The sequence below is a fragment of the Elgaria multicarinata genome, chromosome 20, assembly GCF_023053635.1.
Source record: "Elgaria multicarinata webbii isolate HBS135686 ecotype San Diego chromosome 20, rElgMul1.1.pri, whole genome shotgun sequence".
NCBI classification, from domain to species: Eukaryota; Metazoa; Chordata; class Lepidosauria; order Squamata; family Anguidae; genus Elgaria; species Elgaria multicarinata.
The window spans coordinates 7,101,959-7,120,783 of NC_086190.1; the positions used below are offsets into that span (position 1 = coordinate 7,101,959).

Genomic DNA, 18,825 nt, shown 5'->3' on the forward strand with positions numbered 1-18,825 from the left:
ATAACCCAGAAGTTGAAACACTGATAACACTGGTTTATCTCTCTGATAAATCAGAAGTGAAGTGGTGTTAGTGAGAAGTGACAGCAACAAGCCTTTAGTCCATTTTGTTCCATGGCTAATGGTTGGGGGATCATGGTATTTTATATTCTTTATCGATGCTAGATTTTTCTGCGCTTGACAACTGCTTCATTTGTTCAGTGGCAGCAATATGCTGAATCTGTGAATATGGATACAAGAAAGGTGATGTGGGAAAGAGTGTTAAATGTTAGGAAAGGTGAGACTCTGGTCATCCAGTGAAGGATTTGCAGTCAGAAAAGATATTTGAGGAAAGGGGAGATTGTATCACACAGAGCATAGCAAAAGCTACAAAAGTAAGAGAGAGTGAAGTTAGTTATTCCAGCGATTTTAACATTAAAAAATGTTATGTAGAACAGGATTGTCTTAATTGTGTACTGTGAAATCAGACTTGTGACCAAGGCCAAGTTTGGGTGGGTACGCCCCCTTGGAGGTTGGACATGTTGGTGGGCACACACCCTTGTGGGTTGGACATGTAGGTGGGCACACACCCTTGGGGCGGCCATGTTGTCCTCCTTTTTGGTTTCCAAAATATGGTCACCCTAATTACGCACTAGGGTGACCTGATGCACCAGGAAACCCTGGAGACCTCCAGAAAAATGGAGGTCTCCAGGGCAACTGGGACTGGCCCCCAATTCACTGGGGAAAGGGGCTGGAAGCCACGTTCCTGAACTACAGGGAACGCATCCTCTAGCACTCCCTGCATCAATGGGACCTTCTACTTGGCCTGCGCAATTGTAGATAATGATCAAATTTTAATAAATAGCATCATCATTTATTGTGCAACAATATGAATCGATTTAAGTTTCCTAATCCATTAATAGCCATGTGGAGGTGTGTGTGTGTCACCAAACAGTTTGCATTTTCACGACAAGAGCTACAGAACCACAACAGACAGAAAGCTGAGCCAATCCTTCTGGAGACGACAGTCTTGTCTGTATAGACAGCTTTAGACCCTTTGGAAAGGTGCAATGGGACTTCTTTATGCCATCTTGCTTGGGGCAGGAGGAATGATAGCAATTGTTTTCTTCTTGCTCGTCTCCTGGGCAATTTATTATGACCTCTCCAGGAGCAATATTCCTGCTAGTTTCGACCATCCATTTAAGCTTCGATTCATTTACCGCATACTCATTCTGATGTTCACTATGGTAAGTTAGCCATCATCTGAAAAAGACAATTATAAGGCTCAAGAGTAATTGGGGGGGGGGGGGGGATGAATGGCGCTGGGAAAAAGAAATATTTAAACTATTTTGTGACTGATTTCCAGAGATTAAGGCCATAGCTAGACCTAAGGTTTATCCCTGGATCATCCAGGAGTCAAACCTGTTCATCTAGGTGACACACAGGGGATCCAGTGCTCAGGCAGGGGCGGATCCTGGATGATCCCAGGATAAACCTTAGGTCTAGCTGTGGCCTATGTCTACTGCTTCCAGTCACATTTCAATGATGTTGTGGGGTGGGTGGGGTGTGCGCATATGCTATTTTATCAAATGTGCACGCCAAGGGCATGACAGTTGACTTGAAGTAGTGGTCCTAAAATGACTGTGCGAGAATCCAAAGTAAATTAGATTGTAAGCCTATGCGGCAGGGTCTTGCTATTTACTGTGTTATCTGTACAGCACCATGTACATTGATGGTGCTATATAAATAAATAAATAAATAAATAAATAAATAAATAATAATAATAATAAATGTGAGCTTGAAAAACCAACTTTGGAATTATTTGGATATGTCTTCTATAAAGATGATATTGAAGCAGACCCCCACCCCCCAAATAAAGGAATATATATAGGCATACTTTGATCCAAGCAAAGAAACTGAACTTCCGGTGGATGCCAGCCCTGTTGGTCTAAGGAGCGTCATGACACTGGGGGGGTGGGGGGCGGGAATCACGTTTCCTTACTGCCGTTTCTCCAGCCCCGCTTCTGCTCCTCATGTCTTCCTCATTCTTCCTGGCTGGGAAAGAGGAAGTAAACAAAGACCACGTGGCCCATTCAGGGGGTGTTTTTATCGCACTGTTATTCCTGCACACAGCAGGAGATTGTGGCACATTCTGTGTGTTTTTATAAAAAATGGATTTGGGGGGGGGTATTTTGTGACAGAAAAATGAGCGGAAGGAGTGCAGTAGGTGGATGATGTCATCTGTAGTGGGCAGTAGTGAACATGTGATAAAACTCTCATCTGTTATGCTCTAGGAGCTGTTCCCTTATCTGTTTGCCTAACTGATTCTTTGTGTATTTTTGTTATATGGATTAGCGGTAGCTTTTCTTATACTGTTACGGTTTTTGTTGTTATTCAGATGTTCTCATTTCATCATTAGAACATAAGAAGAGCCATGCTGGATCACACCAAGGGTCCATCCAGTCCAGGGCCAGATTTACACCAAGCAGGATATAACACTTTGAAAGTAGTTTGGAAATGGTATATGGAATGTGTCATGGGCCCCAAGAGTTATCAGTGCACTTCAATACTGTTATAAAGGAGTAGTTTAGATCCTGGCCAGCACTCGGTTCACACAGTGGTCAACCACATCTTGCTGTAGTGAATTCCATAGTTTAACCGCCCCAAGTTCCCCCCAATGCACGCTTGACTATTGTGAAATATGAATTTGAGGTAGAAGTGTGCTCCATTAAGTTAGACTTCTTCTCCTTTTCCAAACAGGGGAAGATTCTTGAAGTGCTGGGACTCTGCAGGCAGGTTGTCTTGGTCCGCTTCCTATTAGAGCTCTGGAGGCCAGCCATGGATCCCAGCCTCTCTTCCAAAGACCTGCATTTCGATGGGGTGCCGGTCAGGGTTTACCAGCACAAGGCGCCATCTGCTGGGCAAAGAAGAGGGTTAGTTTTCTTCCATGGAGGAGCTGGAATAGTTGGAAGCATCTGTAAGTGAGTAAGGCTGCAGACCTATGTGTACTTCCCTAAGAGTGGACATGTTTTTTATATATATATATATTTTTATTTTTCTACATTACTTAAACATACACATTTACATTTCACATAAAAAACAACAACAACAACATACTGCATAATGTTGAATATTGAATACATAATATCTTATCTTAATAACATAATCAAAATTAACATACAAGTGCACCCCCCACCTCGGGATCTCATTCCTGATTCCAGAATCTCATACTTTCTTCTGCTGGTGGTTTCCCACTTCCTTTAGAAAACACAAATATTAGGAACTGTTTCCAAATTCCTTCAAAATCATTTGATTTAGCTATACCTCTTCTCCATTTAATATTACTTGTCAATTTATCATTAACAGCTATATCCCATACTTCTTTATACCATTCTTCAATAGAATATTCCCCTTGAATCTTCCAGTTCCTAGCTACAATCAATCTTGCTGCAATCAACAAATTCGTTATCAGTTCCTTAATTTCCTTTTTACATTTAAAGTCTTCTTCAAAAAATGACAGCAATGCAACTTTTGGTGTTCGTTCTATCTTCATTTCCACAATTTCTTCAATCTCCAAAAACACCATCTTCCACAATTTCTGAACATAGTTACATTCCCACCACATATGCAAATACGTTCCTTTAACCCCACAACCTCTCCAACAATTTTCTGATTGCTGATTGTTTATCTTATTCAATCTAACCGGAGTTAGGTACTACCTCCATACAATTTTAAAATAATTCTCTTTTATTCTTACTGACATATTTCTCAACGCTCTTTGTTTCCATAATCCCTCCCAACCCTGTTGTCCTATTTGTACCTTCAAATCTGTCTCCCAAACCATTTTACCCGAATTATCCACCGTCCCTTTCTCCACCAATATTCTATATATTTCACTCATCAACCCTTTTAATACTATTCTTTTCTCCCTTTCATTATCTTTCTTAACTATTAGTTCCTCAAACTTTGTTAATTCTCTACACTCTCCATTATCTCTTACCCACTTTTTAGTCCACTGTTCTAATTGTCTATAATTTAACCAAGTTAATTTAATATCCTTCAAAACCTCTTCCATATCCTCTCTTGTACTCATTCCTCTTAACCAATCCCTTAATTTCATTTTATTTTTTTCTATTAAAACTTTACTTAATCTACTCTTTAATTCCACCGGGAAATTCTTCAACATTATTACCGGCGACAAAGGAGAGCTGCTTGGAAGCAGCTCCCCTTTATATTTACTCCAAATTTCCCAGTGAGACCTCAAAAGCGGGTTATTTATACTTTCCACCCATTTTTTTTCCTTCCATAAAAAATACATTTTCCAATTTAGTCTCTATATTACTCGTAATTTTTCCTTCCATCCAATCTAATTCCCCTAATCCTGTAATTGCCTCCACTATATATTTTAATCTATTAGCTACATAGTATAATTTAATATTCGGGAGACCCAATCCTCCCTTTTTTTGGCTCAAATACCATTTACTTTTATTTACCCTTGCTTTCTTATCACCATTACAATAATTATTTATAATCCTTTGCCAACTTTTTAGCTCTGATTCTGAAATTTTTATTGGTAGCATCCTGAACACAAAATTTATCTTTGCTAAAATCTTCATTTTTATTAATGCTATTCTTCCAAACCAAGATAAATTCAACCTTTTATATTTTTCCAATTTTGCTAAAATCTCTTTTTTTAACACATTTAAATTCTCTTTCTCTAAACTCTCTAGCTTCTGTGTAATTTTTATTCCCAAATATCTAATCTGATTCTTAACTCTAATTTCTCTTCCCCTTTCTTCCCAATCCTTCTCTTCCTTTTTAGTATAATTAAACAACATCAATTCTGATTTAGACCAATTTATTTTTAACCCCGTAATATCCTCAAATTCTCTCAATTGCTGTTTAATTCTCCCCATCTTCTCTATTGGATTCTTTATCGTCAACAACGTGTCGTCTGCAAACATATTCAATTTGATTTCTTTCATACTACCTATTCCTTCAATCTCCTCATCTTCTCGTATTGCATTCGCCAATAATTCCATTACCATTACAAATAGGACTGGTGAGAGCGGACAACCTTGCCTTGTCCCTCTGGCTAGTCGTATCTTATCTGTCACACCATCATTCACTACCACTACGGCTGTATTTTGAGAGTATAACTGTTCTATTATCGCTTTAAATTTATTTCCAAACCCCATTTTATTTAAAACCATCTTTAAAGCTTGCCAGCTCAAACAATCAAAAGCCTTAAAAATATCCAATGCCAGAATTCCCGCTTTAACCATAGACTTATTTATCACCTGTATTACATTTAATACTCTTCCCACTAAATTAGACATCTGTCTACCTGCCACAAATCCACATTGGTCCTCCCCTATGTATTCCTCTATAAATTTATTCAACCGCCTTGCTAAAATAATTGAAAAAAGCTTAGCATCTTGGTTTATTAATGAAATAGGTCTATATGAATCAGGGACAGTCAAATCTTTATCTGGTTTTGGTATTAAAATTATTAATGAATGTTCCCATGATTCTGGCGTTCTATCCCCTTCCAATATGGAATTATACAAATTTATTAATTTTGGTATTAAAATTCCTTTAAAAACCTTATAATATTTTACTGTGGTTTTAATTTTTGTGAACCGCCCAGAGAGCTTCGGCTATTGGGCGGTATAAAAATGTAATAAATAAATAAATAAATAAATAAATAATATTCTGGTCCTAAACCATCTACCCCCGGTGATTTACCTGGCTTCAAATTCTCAATTACTTCTTCTACTTCTCCTTGAGTTATTACCTTTTCCATTGACTCTTTATGCTCTATTTTTATTCTCTTCTTTATATATTTTTCTATATAAGCTTCCAACTTTTGTTTTTGAATATCCTTTCCCTTATACAATTCTTGATAAAACTCCTGAAAAATCTTAACTTTATCCTTCATTGTATGACAATACTTCCCTTGTTTATCCTTCAAAATCCCTATCCCATTCCTGGCTTTTTCTTTTTGTGTGAGCCTGGCAAGCACTCTAGAATTCCTGTTACTGTTTTCAAAATACTCCCTTTTCATATATTTTAAATTCTTTTGAACCTCCTCTAAATTTAAATTTTCTAATTGTTTTTTCTTTGCTTGTATTTCTATTAATTTATATTTATTTTTATGTTGCCAATAATCTTTCTCCATTTTCTTAATCTCTTCCTCCAATTGTTCCTGCTCTGTTGCCTTCTTAAATTACACATTTCCCTAATACATATCCCTCTTGATACTGCCTTCATGGTATCCCAAACTACTGCCCTTGACGTTCCTCCCTTCTCATTAATTTCCCAAGCCTCTGTCAATTCTCTTTGCATTTTTTCTACCACCTTATTATACTTCAAAAGTTTTGTGTTTAGTTTCCACCTAAACGCTACCTTATAATTCTTTTTAACTGTAAATTCTAAACTTAACAATGCATGGTCTGTTACCTTTATTACCCCCATTTCCATTTTACATACCTTACTTGCAAACTCTTTTGAAACCATTATATAATCTATTCTAGAGTATGTCTGATGAACTGAGGAGTAATAAGAAAATCCCGGATTCAGGCCATTCAGTAAACGCCAACAATCTACATAATCTTTTTCTTTTACTAGTTTATTCAATATAATAATATTATTTCTTTTTTCCACATTTGTGGGGTTTGATCTATCCACTCTATTATCCATTACCATATTAAAATCCCCAGCTAAAATTAGATATCCTTCCCTAAACTCCTCTATTTCATTAAATAAATTCATAAAAAACTCTCTCTATCTCTCATTAGGGGCATAAACATTTACTAATGTATATTGCTCACTTTCTATTTGCTCCTTTATCATAAGATATCTCCCATTATCATCCTTTCTTACAGTTTTCAATATGAATCCACTTTTTTTTTTTAATCAAAATTGCTACTCCATTTTTTTTGACGTCCCTAATGACTTTTCATAATAAACAGACCACCTTGTCCGAATTTCATTTACGCCATCAAATTTTTGGTGTGTTTCTTGCAACATAATAATATCCGATCTTTCTTTATTTAACATTTGTTCTATTCTCCTCCTTTTCACGACTGCCCCCAGACCTTTAACATTGAGCGTTGATTCTTTAATGTTCTTATTCATAATCACCCTTTTGATTTTCCTTCCGATCCCGTGTGCTCTGCAACTCATAAACATATACAACAACAAATATAAAATTAAACCCTGAACCCCCCTTCATCCCCCTCCCTCCCACCCTATTAACCCCCCCAACCCCTCTTCCCCCCCACTACTTTCCCCCTCCCCATATCCCCGTGAGTCTATTACTCCGGCCATCTAACTTAGGGGAGAGGGGGGAGGCGGTGCCCCGCCCTAACGGCTAGATCTCTGTACTTAACTACTTATCATATTAATTATCTCATAACAGCATTCCCCATTTACCCCGTCCCAGACGCCCCGGCTTTGGCTCCATTCCCATCTCCAGCTCCAAGACTTGCATCCTTAAATAACCCCAAACTCTTCAGCAGCTCCTTGCCTTGCTCCAGAGAGGTTACTCTGTGTTCACCCCCAGCATAGGAAAACTTTAAAAAAACAGGGTAACCCCAAGCATATCTCACTGTATTTTTTGTTAGCGTTTCAGTTATTTGCTTAACGCTGCGCCTCCATTGGAGTGTTTGCTGACAAAGATTGTTGTATACTTGCGCTGCTTTGCCTTTATATTTAATCATGACCATAGCCCTCAATTTCTTCATCACTTGCTCTTTTTTGTAGTAACTGCCAAATCTCACAAGAATGTCTCTGGTTGATCCTCTATACTTTGCTCCTCCCACTCTATGGATCCTTTCAATATCACAGTCTTTTATATCCAAATCTGGCATCATATCGTTGAACCACTTCAAAACTATTTTTCTCAAATCCTCTCCTGGTTCTTCAGCAAATTGTTTAATGCGTACATTCCTCCCTCCCTCCCAATCCCCTTTCCTTTTGTGTCATGTCTTTTAGATTGTAAGCCTGTGGGCAGGGACTGTCAAGAAATACTTTTGTAAGCCGCCGTGAGAGCCTTTTTTGGCTGAATGGCGGCATAAAAATCCTTAAATAAATAAATAAATAAATTGCAACGCCGATCCTGATCTTGAAGTTGGATCAACTGTAAATCTTGACTTTGAAATTTTACCTCACAACTTTTTTCAAAGACATCCTGTTTTTTCACAAGTGCTTTAACTTCCACATCCAGCTTCTTTATCTCTCTATCATTTTGCGCGATCTTATCTGCAAGCACCCCCATTCGTGCTGCTGCGTTCTTTTCATTAACATCCATCTTCTTGCTCAAAGTAGCAGTGCTATCCAGAATCAGTTTCTTCAATTCTTCCAATGCAGCTGAAATTGGCACCGTGCCAGAACCCTCAGCCATCTTGACAGATCCGTCGCTATCACTTTCAGAACTTTGTAAGTCTTTTTCTACAGACACTTTCTCAAGACGGGCCAAATTATGATTAGAAGGATGAACTCTTTGCCAAGTAGCCTTCCCCGGGGTTTTTCCCCCTTTTTTTCTAACGTACAGCATGGGTCTATTTTTAACTCTGAGTCAATGTCCCGTTACATTCCACCCATCTCTCATTCTCCGCAAAATAAACACTTCTTCTTTGGTGCTTTTATAAAGGGTGAATTTACTGCCAAATAAACCTTTCTCTCAGATTAGGAGTATAAATCACCGCTTATCAGACTTAGGAGACGGGAGAACTGTCGTAGTTAGTTTCGTTTTTCAAGTCCCCCCTCCTTCCATCTGTTTACAGCCAAGGAACGGGCTGCTTCCTCCCTCCTTTTTCTGAGTCTGCTTCCAAAAACAGGATTTTCACCCTCTCTTAGCACTCATAATGATCAACCTTCTTTTTCATTAACGACCCATGCCTTTTAAAATGAGATAATTAGCTTTCCAGATCTTCCCGAATCGGGAAGTCTTAAGGAGAGATCTTACCAGTCATGGCGTCCGGCTCCGCCCCCCAAGAGTGGACATGTTGGGGATGGCACACGGAGAAAGATTTTCACCGATGAAATGTTAATGTTCATCAGTGAAAAAATTATGTACTTAATCTTCATCAGATTTGTTATGTTAAGGGTTATGTAAATTTTACCCCCCAAAAATTTAAAAACCTATTTTGTATCCACTCCTTTTGGTAAAATTTGTAATTTAGACAGCGTATTTGGGATATTGAACTGCAGAACGATCTAAGCCAAATCCTATATATTTACCATTCTCCTCAAGATAAACAGGTCGGTGGACCTGCGGCCTATCTGAGCTCCCTTACATATTATAAATACAGGTGGGCGTTTACTAGGGCTCGCTATAATGTGCTCCCTTCCAAGTTCACAGAAGGCAGATATCAAGGAATTCCAGTCTCCCAAAGGTTATGCCCATGTGATTCAGGTGAGATAGAGACATCTCATGTGCTTTTACACTGCTCGTTCTACTCAAGAGGCCTGGTCTGGCTTAATCCGTCCTCTACTACAGGACTTTCCAGGTAACACCGAAGAATTTTATACCAAGTTCCTCCTTGCCGATAGAAACCCCTCAGTTACCTATAAGGTTGCTAAATTCTGCCACTTGGCTATGAGGACACGTCATAACCTATTAACCTCAGAGGACTGTTAAATCTCTGGGAGATGGGAACTAAGGCTCTGTACTACTTTGTATGGTTGCTGTTGCTGAATTAATGTTGTGCTGGCCTCGGACCGTAATAAAGTGATTGAGATTGAGACATCTTTAAATACTAACATTTTATAGAGGATATTCAGAAGCTTCACTGGATGGCTCAGCCAGGCAGCCACCAATTCCCTTAGTGAGCCACCAATATGTGTAAGCATGGCAGCTCGTTATTCTGCATAAGAGGTCTGAGATGGACATGGCAGCCATATAGCTGCTGTATTGGCAAAACTAGAGGCCTGTCCTCCTTTCCATATGGTCACCCTAGGAAGAGCTGTCAGGAAAACTTTCTTGGCCTGGCTATATAATCCTATCAATAACCACCCTTCCCCAAGTTGTGTCTGAACAGGCCCTATGTGTTTAAAGCAAGAATTGTAAAATCAAAGGCCGAATCAGCTCTGCAAAGTCAGGGGCCACCTGGAAACTGTGGACAGGGCCATACCCAGTGGTGGAGCTACTGCTGGCATGTCCTCCTCATATTTTCACACACAGAAACACACACACAGCCTCACAGACATAGATACCCTTCTCAGCCCCATTTCCTTCACTGATCCATGTGGATCAGCATGAGGAACACTCACAGGCTGTATTTGAAGTATGGGCCAGCAGTCCCCAAGTCGGGTTTCAAATGACATGCCAGGTACGAAATCATGTTGGCAAAAGGGAAGAGGCCCTTCTCAGTGATGGCCCCAATGTTATGGAACTGCCTTTTTTATTACTCCCCTTTGTATCATTGTACTTAATAATCGATCTTAAACTTTTGGAAAAAATGTATTCCCCAAGATGTTTTACTTATGTGTAGAGGCTCAGGCCTCCTTCAGGTAAAGCAACTTTTGAAACAGCATGAAGGTGATGCAAAAGTGGTGTTGATGAAATGTTTTCAAATAGCTTTCTGGTGTTATACCGTAGATGCCACTGAATTCTTAATCTTTATTACTAGCTATGTATGAAGATGTTTGCAGCAAAATTGCCAAGGAGAGTGATTCAGTCCTTGTGTCTGTCGGGTAAGTGATTTGAATCAAGGTTCGTTGCATTAAAAACGTGGGATTTCTTGCATCAGCTTCTTGCAATACCTCTTGATGGATTTGTTTGACAAGAGAAGAGCATCCAAAAAATGCTGCCAGTGTTTTACTCATTGGTTCCAAACCCTAGCTTCCTTTCCCATGTCAGTGGGGAGACTATGCACCTTCTATCATGCCCACACTGCTACTCCACTCCTCCAAGGAGCAGAAGCAAACAGCACTTTGGGCTGGTAAACCCTGTCGGGGACAGCTGTTGCATGCTGTACACATAATTGCTGGATGGAGGTGATAGTGCATACTCCAGCAGGTTTGGTCAAGCCTCTATGCAATAGCCCTGCACCTGATGCGATCTCCAATTCGCTGTTTTTCAGAGTTCAATTTTCAGAGTAGGAGTGATACTTTCCTGAATGACCGCTATTCTCCTCACAACTAGGATTTGCTTAGGCTGAAGGGCTGGCCAAAGTCGCTCAGGGACCTTTGGTCTGATCCAGCCTGGTTCTTCTCAAGTTCTTATGTTTACAACAGACCCTCTTTCTCACAGAGTCGGCATTCCCTCAGAATTCCCTCCAGTTCTGGAAATCAAGGTTGTCTTCAATACCTCCCCAGCAACCCTCTCTCAGGCTGTGGAAGAAATACTGCTAGATTAGACCCTTCATTCCCTTGCAGTTTGGCAGAACAGCCTAATCGGTCCTCTTTATGTATAGCGGAGAAGGCTCAGCCTCCTAAGCTAGACTGGATTGGAAGAAGGAAAAAGAGGGAGACATGGGTGAGATTTATTTTTTAATCGTCTGCCACATGCAATGAAGGAAACCAAGCTTCAGAAATTATGTGGGTCCATTTCGTAAGGAAAAAAGTGCAATTTTTCCCATTGAAGTGCTGAGGTGACACTGTTTCTCGTTTAAGTAGAAAAAGCTGAGCTTGATCCAGTGAAAAGCTGTCCCTGAAGAGACACATGGTGCTTCACTCCCTCTCCCCCTCTTCAGGGTTGTCTCTTCTTGGATTCTGGAAAATTAACACTTTGCATCTGAATTCTGCCTCTCCAGCTATCGCCTGGCTCCGGAGCACCCGTACCCAGCGCAGTGGAAGGATTGCTTCACTGCTACTGTGCACTTCATGCAAAATGCAGAGCTCTACGGGGTGGATCCTTCTCAGATCGTCATTGCTGGGGATAGCGCAGGGGGGAATTATGCTAGCGTTGTGGCCCAAAACTTGGTGGAGAGATCAGACCTGCCAAAGCTACGGGCTCAAGTGTTGATCTATGGTACCTTCCAAAGTATAGACTTCAACCTACCTTCTTATCAACAGAATAGCAGGATGCCTCTCTTGTTCCGGGAGAATCTTCTTTATTATTGTCTGAAGTATTTTCTAAAGGATACTTCTCTGAGTCATGATCTCTTGAAGGGATCTCATGTGCCAGATGAAATGAGGCTCAAATATGGGAAGTGGATGAATCCAGATAACATTCCAGAGAAATTTAAGCGTCGAGGATATGAACGAGTACCACTTGCTCCTTATAAGCCTGATGTGTACAAACAAGTGGCAGAGTTACATCAACTCACTTTCTCTTCACTTTTTGCTGGAGATGCTGTCATCCGAGAGCTCCCAGAGACTTTAATTGTGAGTTGCGAATATGATGTATTTCGAGATGACTCTCTCTTGTACAAGAAGCGACTGGAAGACAACGGTGTGAAATTCAGATGGTTCCATGCTGAAAACGGGTTTCATGGAATATTGAACCTCTTCAGTGCTGGGTTTTTGACATTCCCCAACAGTATAGAAATACTGGACAACATTGTAGACTTTGTCAAACATTTATGAGGGGATTTTGCAGTGCTACAATTCCTTAAGGAATAAAGATAGCTAAATATTAAGGGGGAAGGGTGAAACACTCACACCATTATAAGCCCTGGAAGTTCTTAATGTCCATAAAATTAAGATGGTTTGTTAAAAAATAGTCCTATGCCAAAAAAATTCTCCCACATTTTCTTCAAACATTCCCATTCAATTTGAAAGAAAATAAATTGATTTCAAAATGAAATTCAGTAGTGAGGAAAATTCTGGAGAAATTCTCTCAGGTTGGGTTTTGTGAATCAGGCAGAACAATGGAAGTCTCTTTCACGGGGAATTTGGAGGATAGATTTAGTTACAGCACTAGTTCCATCTCTCCCCTGTAGCTGGACCTCATCTACAAAAGGCTTTTACCTCAGTTCTGTTCTGCCCCAAGTTAATCATGCCAGATGATGCATGCCCCTTCCCATCATTTAATGTGGCATTTCTTGCCCTAAATCCAGGGCTTTTAAAACAACAAAAACATCAATTTGTGATAGGTTTTCCAGTTACAATGGCTTCAGTGCAGTTTGGAACTCTATGGGCTCCTCTTGGCCACTCATGAAAGTTTGTGGGTCTTTTACAAAATGTTGTCAGTGACCAGGAAGGCGCCCACAGTTTCCCCTGGAAACTCCACTGTGAGCAGAACCACAGGATTTTCCACCTTTAGATGGCATTGGTCCTTCCTAGACCTGCCGGCTTACGCCGGCAGGGAGGCGGGGCCGAGGTGCGCTAACGTTAGCGCGCCTCGCCCAGGCTTCCAGACGCACGACGCGCAGGGACGGCGGGTCCCTGCGGTGTCTGCCATTTTTTTTTGTTGTTAAAGGGGCCGGGTGCGGCCCGAAGACTCCGGGAAGGTAAGGTGTTTGTTTTTAACCGGGGGGGGGGTGAAGGATGGCAGGGTGGGTGGCAAGGGGGGAGGGCGGGTGACAGAGGGAGCGCCGCGCGCCGGCGCGCAGCGCTCCCTCTGTCACCCGCCCTCCCACCTTGCCACCCACCCTGCCATCCTTTGCCCCCCCCCCCCCCGCCGATGGGCACAGCGCTCCTATGAGTGCTGTGCCAGGTCCGCGGCTTTTCACGGCTCCTCGTAAGCGAGGAGCCGTGAAAAGCTGCAGAAGTCTCCACACTTTCCCCAGCCCCGGCCTGAGGCTGGAGCTGGGGGAAAAGCGCGCCATAAGCGCATTGGCTTATGGCGTGTTGGAGGAGGCCTCAGCGCGGCCTGCCTCCGGATTCCCCTGTGCGTCATCTGGACGCACAGCAGGGAAGCCGGGTCAGAAGGCGTGCTAAGGCCTCGTCTAGGAAGGCCCAGAGTCTCCTTGAAGTGAATGGAGGGGGAAGCATTCAATGCAATTCAAAGCATGTGGTCACTCCTCTCTGCCCATATAATGCAGCCCATAAAAATTGCGCCAAAATGCCAAATGCACCCCCCTGCCGGTATAGGCAACACAATTTCCCCTTAATGGAGAGACGTTCCATGTGACCTCAGCTGGTTTCAGCACTTGCTGATGGAAGTGGTGTTGATTTCCGGAAGAGAAGAGTTGCATGGGACGAGGGCTTATGTCTACCCAGAAGTAACTCGTTGCCTTTGGGGATGGGAGTCAGCCCTGATGCTTTGAAAGGGCACTTTTTCTCCACCCTGCACTCAATCACGGCCTCCCCCTTTTATAGTTCCCGAAATGCAGGAGTGGGGAGGGGAGCATAAACTATAGATTTATGCAACACCTTTCTGGTTTTAAAAGCTTCACTGAGTGAGGGGTGGGGAGCAAGCCTCCTCACTTCCCTGCAACTACCCATTTGAAGACAGATTCCTTTTAACGTTTACTCCACATTACTGGCTACATTTTGCCCCACCTGTTTTCAGCACAGTGGATGCTGTTGCCACTTGCAGTGGCAGTGTAAAAGAAACCAAACCCACCTGCGAGAAGCTGTTGATAATTTCTCCTCCACCTGCAGAAATTCGGTGAAATTGTCTCCACTGTCAAATAGCATGAAGAATTTTGCCAGGCCAATTTGGCTCAAACTGAGGCCATAGCTAGGCCTAAGGTTTATACCTGGAACATCCAGGGGTCAAACCTGTTTATTTAGGTGATACACAGGGGATCCAGTGCTCAGGCAGGAGCGAACCCTGGATGATCCCAGGATAAACCTTAGGTCTAGCTGTGGCCTGAGTCAGAAGCCATCTGCTTTGACTTGGGTCCAAATGCAAAATCTGTCTTCCCTACGGTGCAGCCTACTTCTGAATAAATATGCATAGCTCTGTGCTGCTTGTATCAAAGCTTGTTCCTGTCGTATTCAAAGTAGAGGCAACAAGTCATTTCAAAGGAGGGACTAGATCCACATACGCACTCCTTTGAACACCCCAGTTGGATCCCTTCATTGAAATGAAAAGTGACCTGTTATGGAAAAATAACTGATTTCCCACTACTCCCTTCGCCCATCTCTACTCTCCCCTCCTTCTTCCAAGATCCCTCATTTCCCTTTCCCAAAATGCTATCCTTGGGTGATTTCTAAGTGATTTAAACGAGTAGAATAGACCCTCTACTCCCAGGTAGGCGAGAAAAGTCCCATTTACCTATTTGGGTAAGGTCACTTACTCAGGTGTAAAGGACAAGCCCTGGCCACTGGTTAAATCTCCAGGCGCTTGCTTGCACAGCTAGCACACACACACACATACCTCTTATTCCTTCCACGGGAAACCAGGGAGAGAAGTAAGAGGTGGCAAGCTCGCCCATCGAAAGGAATGTCAGGCGTCATCTTTGGGGGCTTCTTCACCTTCCTTTCCACACACTCCAGCGGGAATGTGGGAAGGGAAGGTGAAGCGGGAAAGTTTCTGCCACGTAGGCGAGGTGGGACAGGAATGTCCCAGGGGACATTGCAAAGGAGAGGGAACCAGGGAGGGAGTGGTGGACAGGGATTAGTTAAAGACAATGGAATACGTGACAGGAAGGTCACATGATTCATTACTAAGGGAATTTTTGTGAACCGCCCAGAGAGCTTCGGCTATTGGGCGGTATAAAAATGTAATAAATAAATAAATAAATAAAATAATGGAGTTTTGCCAGGTCAACGGGGTCTCTCCCCATCTGGGCATGTCAGAAAATCAGGGAGGAGGATCAGCGTTGACGATTTGAGCTAGCAACCAATTCTTTGTGTACAATGTTTCCCTCTGTATAAAACGAAACATAAACTTCTGTTCCGGGCCCTTTTCCTTTACATTGGCAAGGGAAAGGGACCTTTGTGCAAAGAGATTTTTGGTACCTGAGGTGGAAAATAAACTTTCTTTTGAAACTGCAGCCGGATGCCTTTTTATTTGATTTAGTTGGGTTGTAATCCACAATTTTTGCAACAGACCCCATGTGCATAGTTGCTTCATGTATGCATCTCATCATACACCAAGTTCTGGACTGTGGAGTGTATTGTTATATGCCTACCAGGTGTTTAAAGGGTTCTGGGGGCTGATTGAGGCCACGCTTCTGTACCTGGAGGTGGTGCTGCCATAGCTTGAGCCCCTGCCGCGCCAGCCCTGCCGGGTGAGTATAGGGTGGTGGGGTGCCCAAGGGGCCTTTGGAGCTTTGGTAATTCAGAGCTATAGGGGAGCCCCAACCTCCTGACAAAACTGGATACATTGGGGCAGAGGCCTGAAGTTGAGTGGCCTTTTTTAATTTCTCTTGAAGCTTCTTGTTCCTGTTTTGAAGGGGTTTTATTTTGCTATCTGAAATCCTTTTAGAGGCGTCTCCGTCCCAATTGAAGGATGTGTCCTTACTCCCCTTGGCCAGCCTTGGATCCCTGCTGCAACAGGGCTCCTCAAAGGTGCACAATCTTTTCTAGGCTGGCAGAAGTCCCTTCCTCAGGGAACAGCAAAGACCTCTTGCCCTGAGTACCAAACTTCCATTTCCCCCAAAACTTACAAGTCTTAGAGCCATAGTGATTGAACATAAAATTAGCAGGGACCTTTTCACGTTGCCCCACTCCCATTATTTTGCCTTCCCTTCCCTTCCCTTTACAGATCTGCGCTGGACTCTCCCCAGCCAGCTTTGCACATTTCTGCGCCTCACAAAGACTCTAGAATAACATTCCATTACGCTCCCATGTTAGTGTGGATAGGACTTCTGCCTACAAATGTTCCTCCTAAACCCCTTGAGTCAGGAATTGTATTTACCACATTTTACTCTGCCAAAGGGCCAGACACACTGGTGGTGTAATAGTAGTTTTAGGAAAATGGAGTGCAGCAAAATGTATGTTTATTTCATTTTTAAAAAATGAATATCCCGCCCCTCAGAAGAGCTGCCGAGACATTTTGCAAAACTAAGGAAACAAAGTAAATAAAATATATGATATTTAAAGAATGAAATGCATTAAAAAGTCGAAGGAAGTAAAACCAATTTTGCCCAGGGCTGTGAGGATAGCAGCGTTAGTACCAGGCCATGTTCACTGGGGAGAAAATGCCACCATCAGGGGTGGCCATTAAGCATTCTCCCCCCCCTCCCTCCCCTTGCTGGGAAGGCCCTCCAACCTGCCCCTCAGTACCTGGGCAGGTGGAGATGGGAGCAGGTGTCCTTTCAGGTATCTGGGTCCAAAGGCACATAAGGTTTTAAAGACAAGCGTCAGCAGTTTGAATTGTGCTCTGAAACGGTCCGGATCCAGGGAAGTTCTTTCCATAGGGGCAAGATCTGTTCCTGTGGACCAGTCCTAGCTAAGAGCCTGGCTGCAGAATCTTGAACTGTGTACAGTTTCGGAATCCTCTTTAAAGATAGGCCCATACACCACCCATTGCAGTAGCCAATCTTCCATATCACTAGAGCATGCCAAGAGGATTATGTGGGGAGACTATAAATCTGACACCTTTGATTGTTTTAATCTCCTTTGATAGTTGTCCCCCTTTACTGACTCTTACTTGGATTGCTGTATCAGAATATAGGCTGACCATTGCCACCGGGGATCCCCGGAGACCACTGGCACAACCCGTGCTGGGGCCCCACTTACCGGGATAACGGGGGAGCCCCCAGCCCGTGGTTGCGTTGGGCCTTGTTCCCTCAGCAGGCGTGGCCATCTTTGCCATGAAGTAGGAAGTCTTGCAAGACGTCCTGCCAGGAGCAGCCGAGAACTCACGCAATTCCAAAGCGCGCGAAGACCCCAGCTGGCTGATTTGCAGCCAACCAGCAGTGAGGGTCACGGTGGCCGCAGCGAGGCGAGGCTCTCAGCAGCGGCAAGCTGGAGCTATTGCCCGGCACGTTGGATGGGTAAATTGGCCAGCAGGCAGGCAGGCAAGCCTGGCCCGGAACCCCAGCCTGCTTGGCCTTAGAATCACAGCGCCCTGGCTGTATGGAGCAGCAGCAACAGCTCAGCCAGGTAAGTCATTTTCCTCCTCTTCCTTACCTGCTCCTTGTGTGGGGGTAAAAAGCTTGTAATCCCCTGGGAGTAAGTTCCATTTAACTTAATAGGATTTATATCTGAGTAGAAATTTAGGGCTGCACAGAAAGTGATGGTAAAACTAATTGGCTGTTTATATTTGTGCTGTGCCTGATGGCTCAGATAAAAATGTATACACTTTTTTTAATGCCTGGTAATAAATCAAAGACTTTTTTTTAGTTGAGTAAATCATTTTGTCCTTTTACTAGTTATATATATTTGTATAACATCGAAACCTCACTGTAATAATTTTTTTGAGATATTGAAAGACGCATGAGAAAATGTTAAAAAGCAGCCATCTGTTGGATAGAAACACCACCTTTTAAAGTTTCTTGTTTATTACAGTAACTCACACCAGAAGCAAGATATATTAGGGTGACCATATTTGGGAAACCAAAAAAGAGGACACCTAGTGTGTGTGTGTGTTTGGGGAAGCAGCTTTCTGAGTCCTGCAGAAAGTATGTTATTCCCCCGCCACCTTAAAGAACCCGATTGGAGTGGAGGAGGGGAAAGGATTTCATTCTGCACCGCCACCATCCACTCCAATTGGGGCCTTTTCTATAATGTCCACGAATGACCCACTTTCCCCTTTAAGATCTCAATTGGAGCTCGGGGTGGGGGAATGATGTGCCTCAAGAAAGCATGTCACTCCCTCCTGCCATGCTAATGGCAGCCTTAAAGGGGAAGGTGTGTCATTCCGGGACATTATTGAAAATTATAGAAAATCCCCCCTGACACCATGGAAAGAACAAAAACCAGGACAAATCCGGGGAAATCCTGACAGTTGGTCACCCTAGATATATATTTTAAAAAGTTATCCCTAAATTGCACTGATTAAAACTTGTTCCCATGATTCATCAACTGTATTAGTTGATTCATTTACAGATTAAGACT

The 18,825-nt window shown here is 42.6% G+C and overlaps 1 protein-coding gene across 1 annotated transcript; it reads left to right on the forward strand.

The window, feature by feature from the left end:
• Positions 1–993: 993 nt before the first annotated feature.
• On the forward strand, positions 994–12,690 carry LOC134411444 (arylacetamide deacetylase-like 4). Its single transcript, XM_063145244.1, has 4 exons — positions 994–1,223; positions 2,737–2,953; positions 10,614–10,677; positions 11,739–12,690. The coding sequence occupies exons 1-4, from the start codon at positions 1,047–1,049 to the stop codon at positions 12,511–12,513; spliced, it is 1,233 nt and encodes a 410-aa protein (XP_063001314.1). The 5' UTR covers positions 994–1,046; the 3' UTR covers positions 12,514–12,690.
• Positions 12,691–18,825: the final 6,135 nt, after the last annotated feature.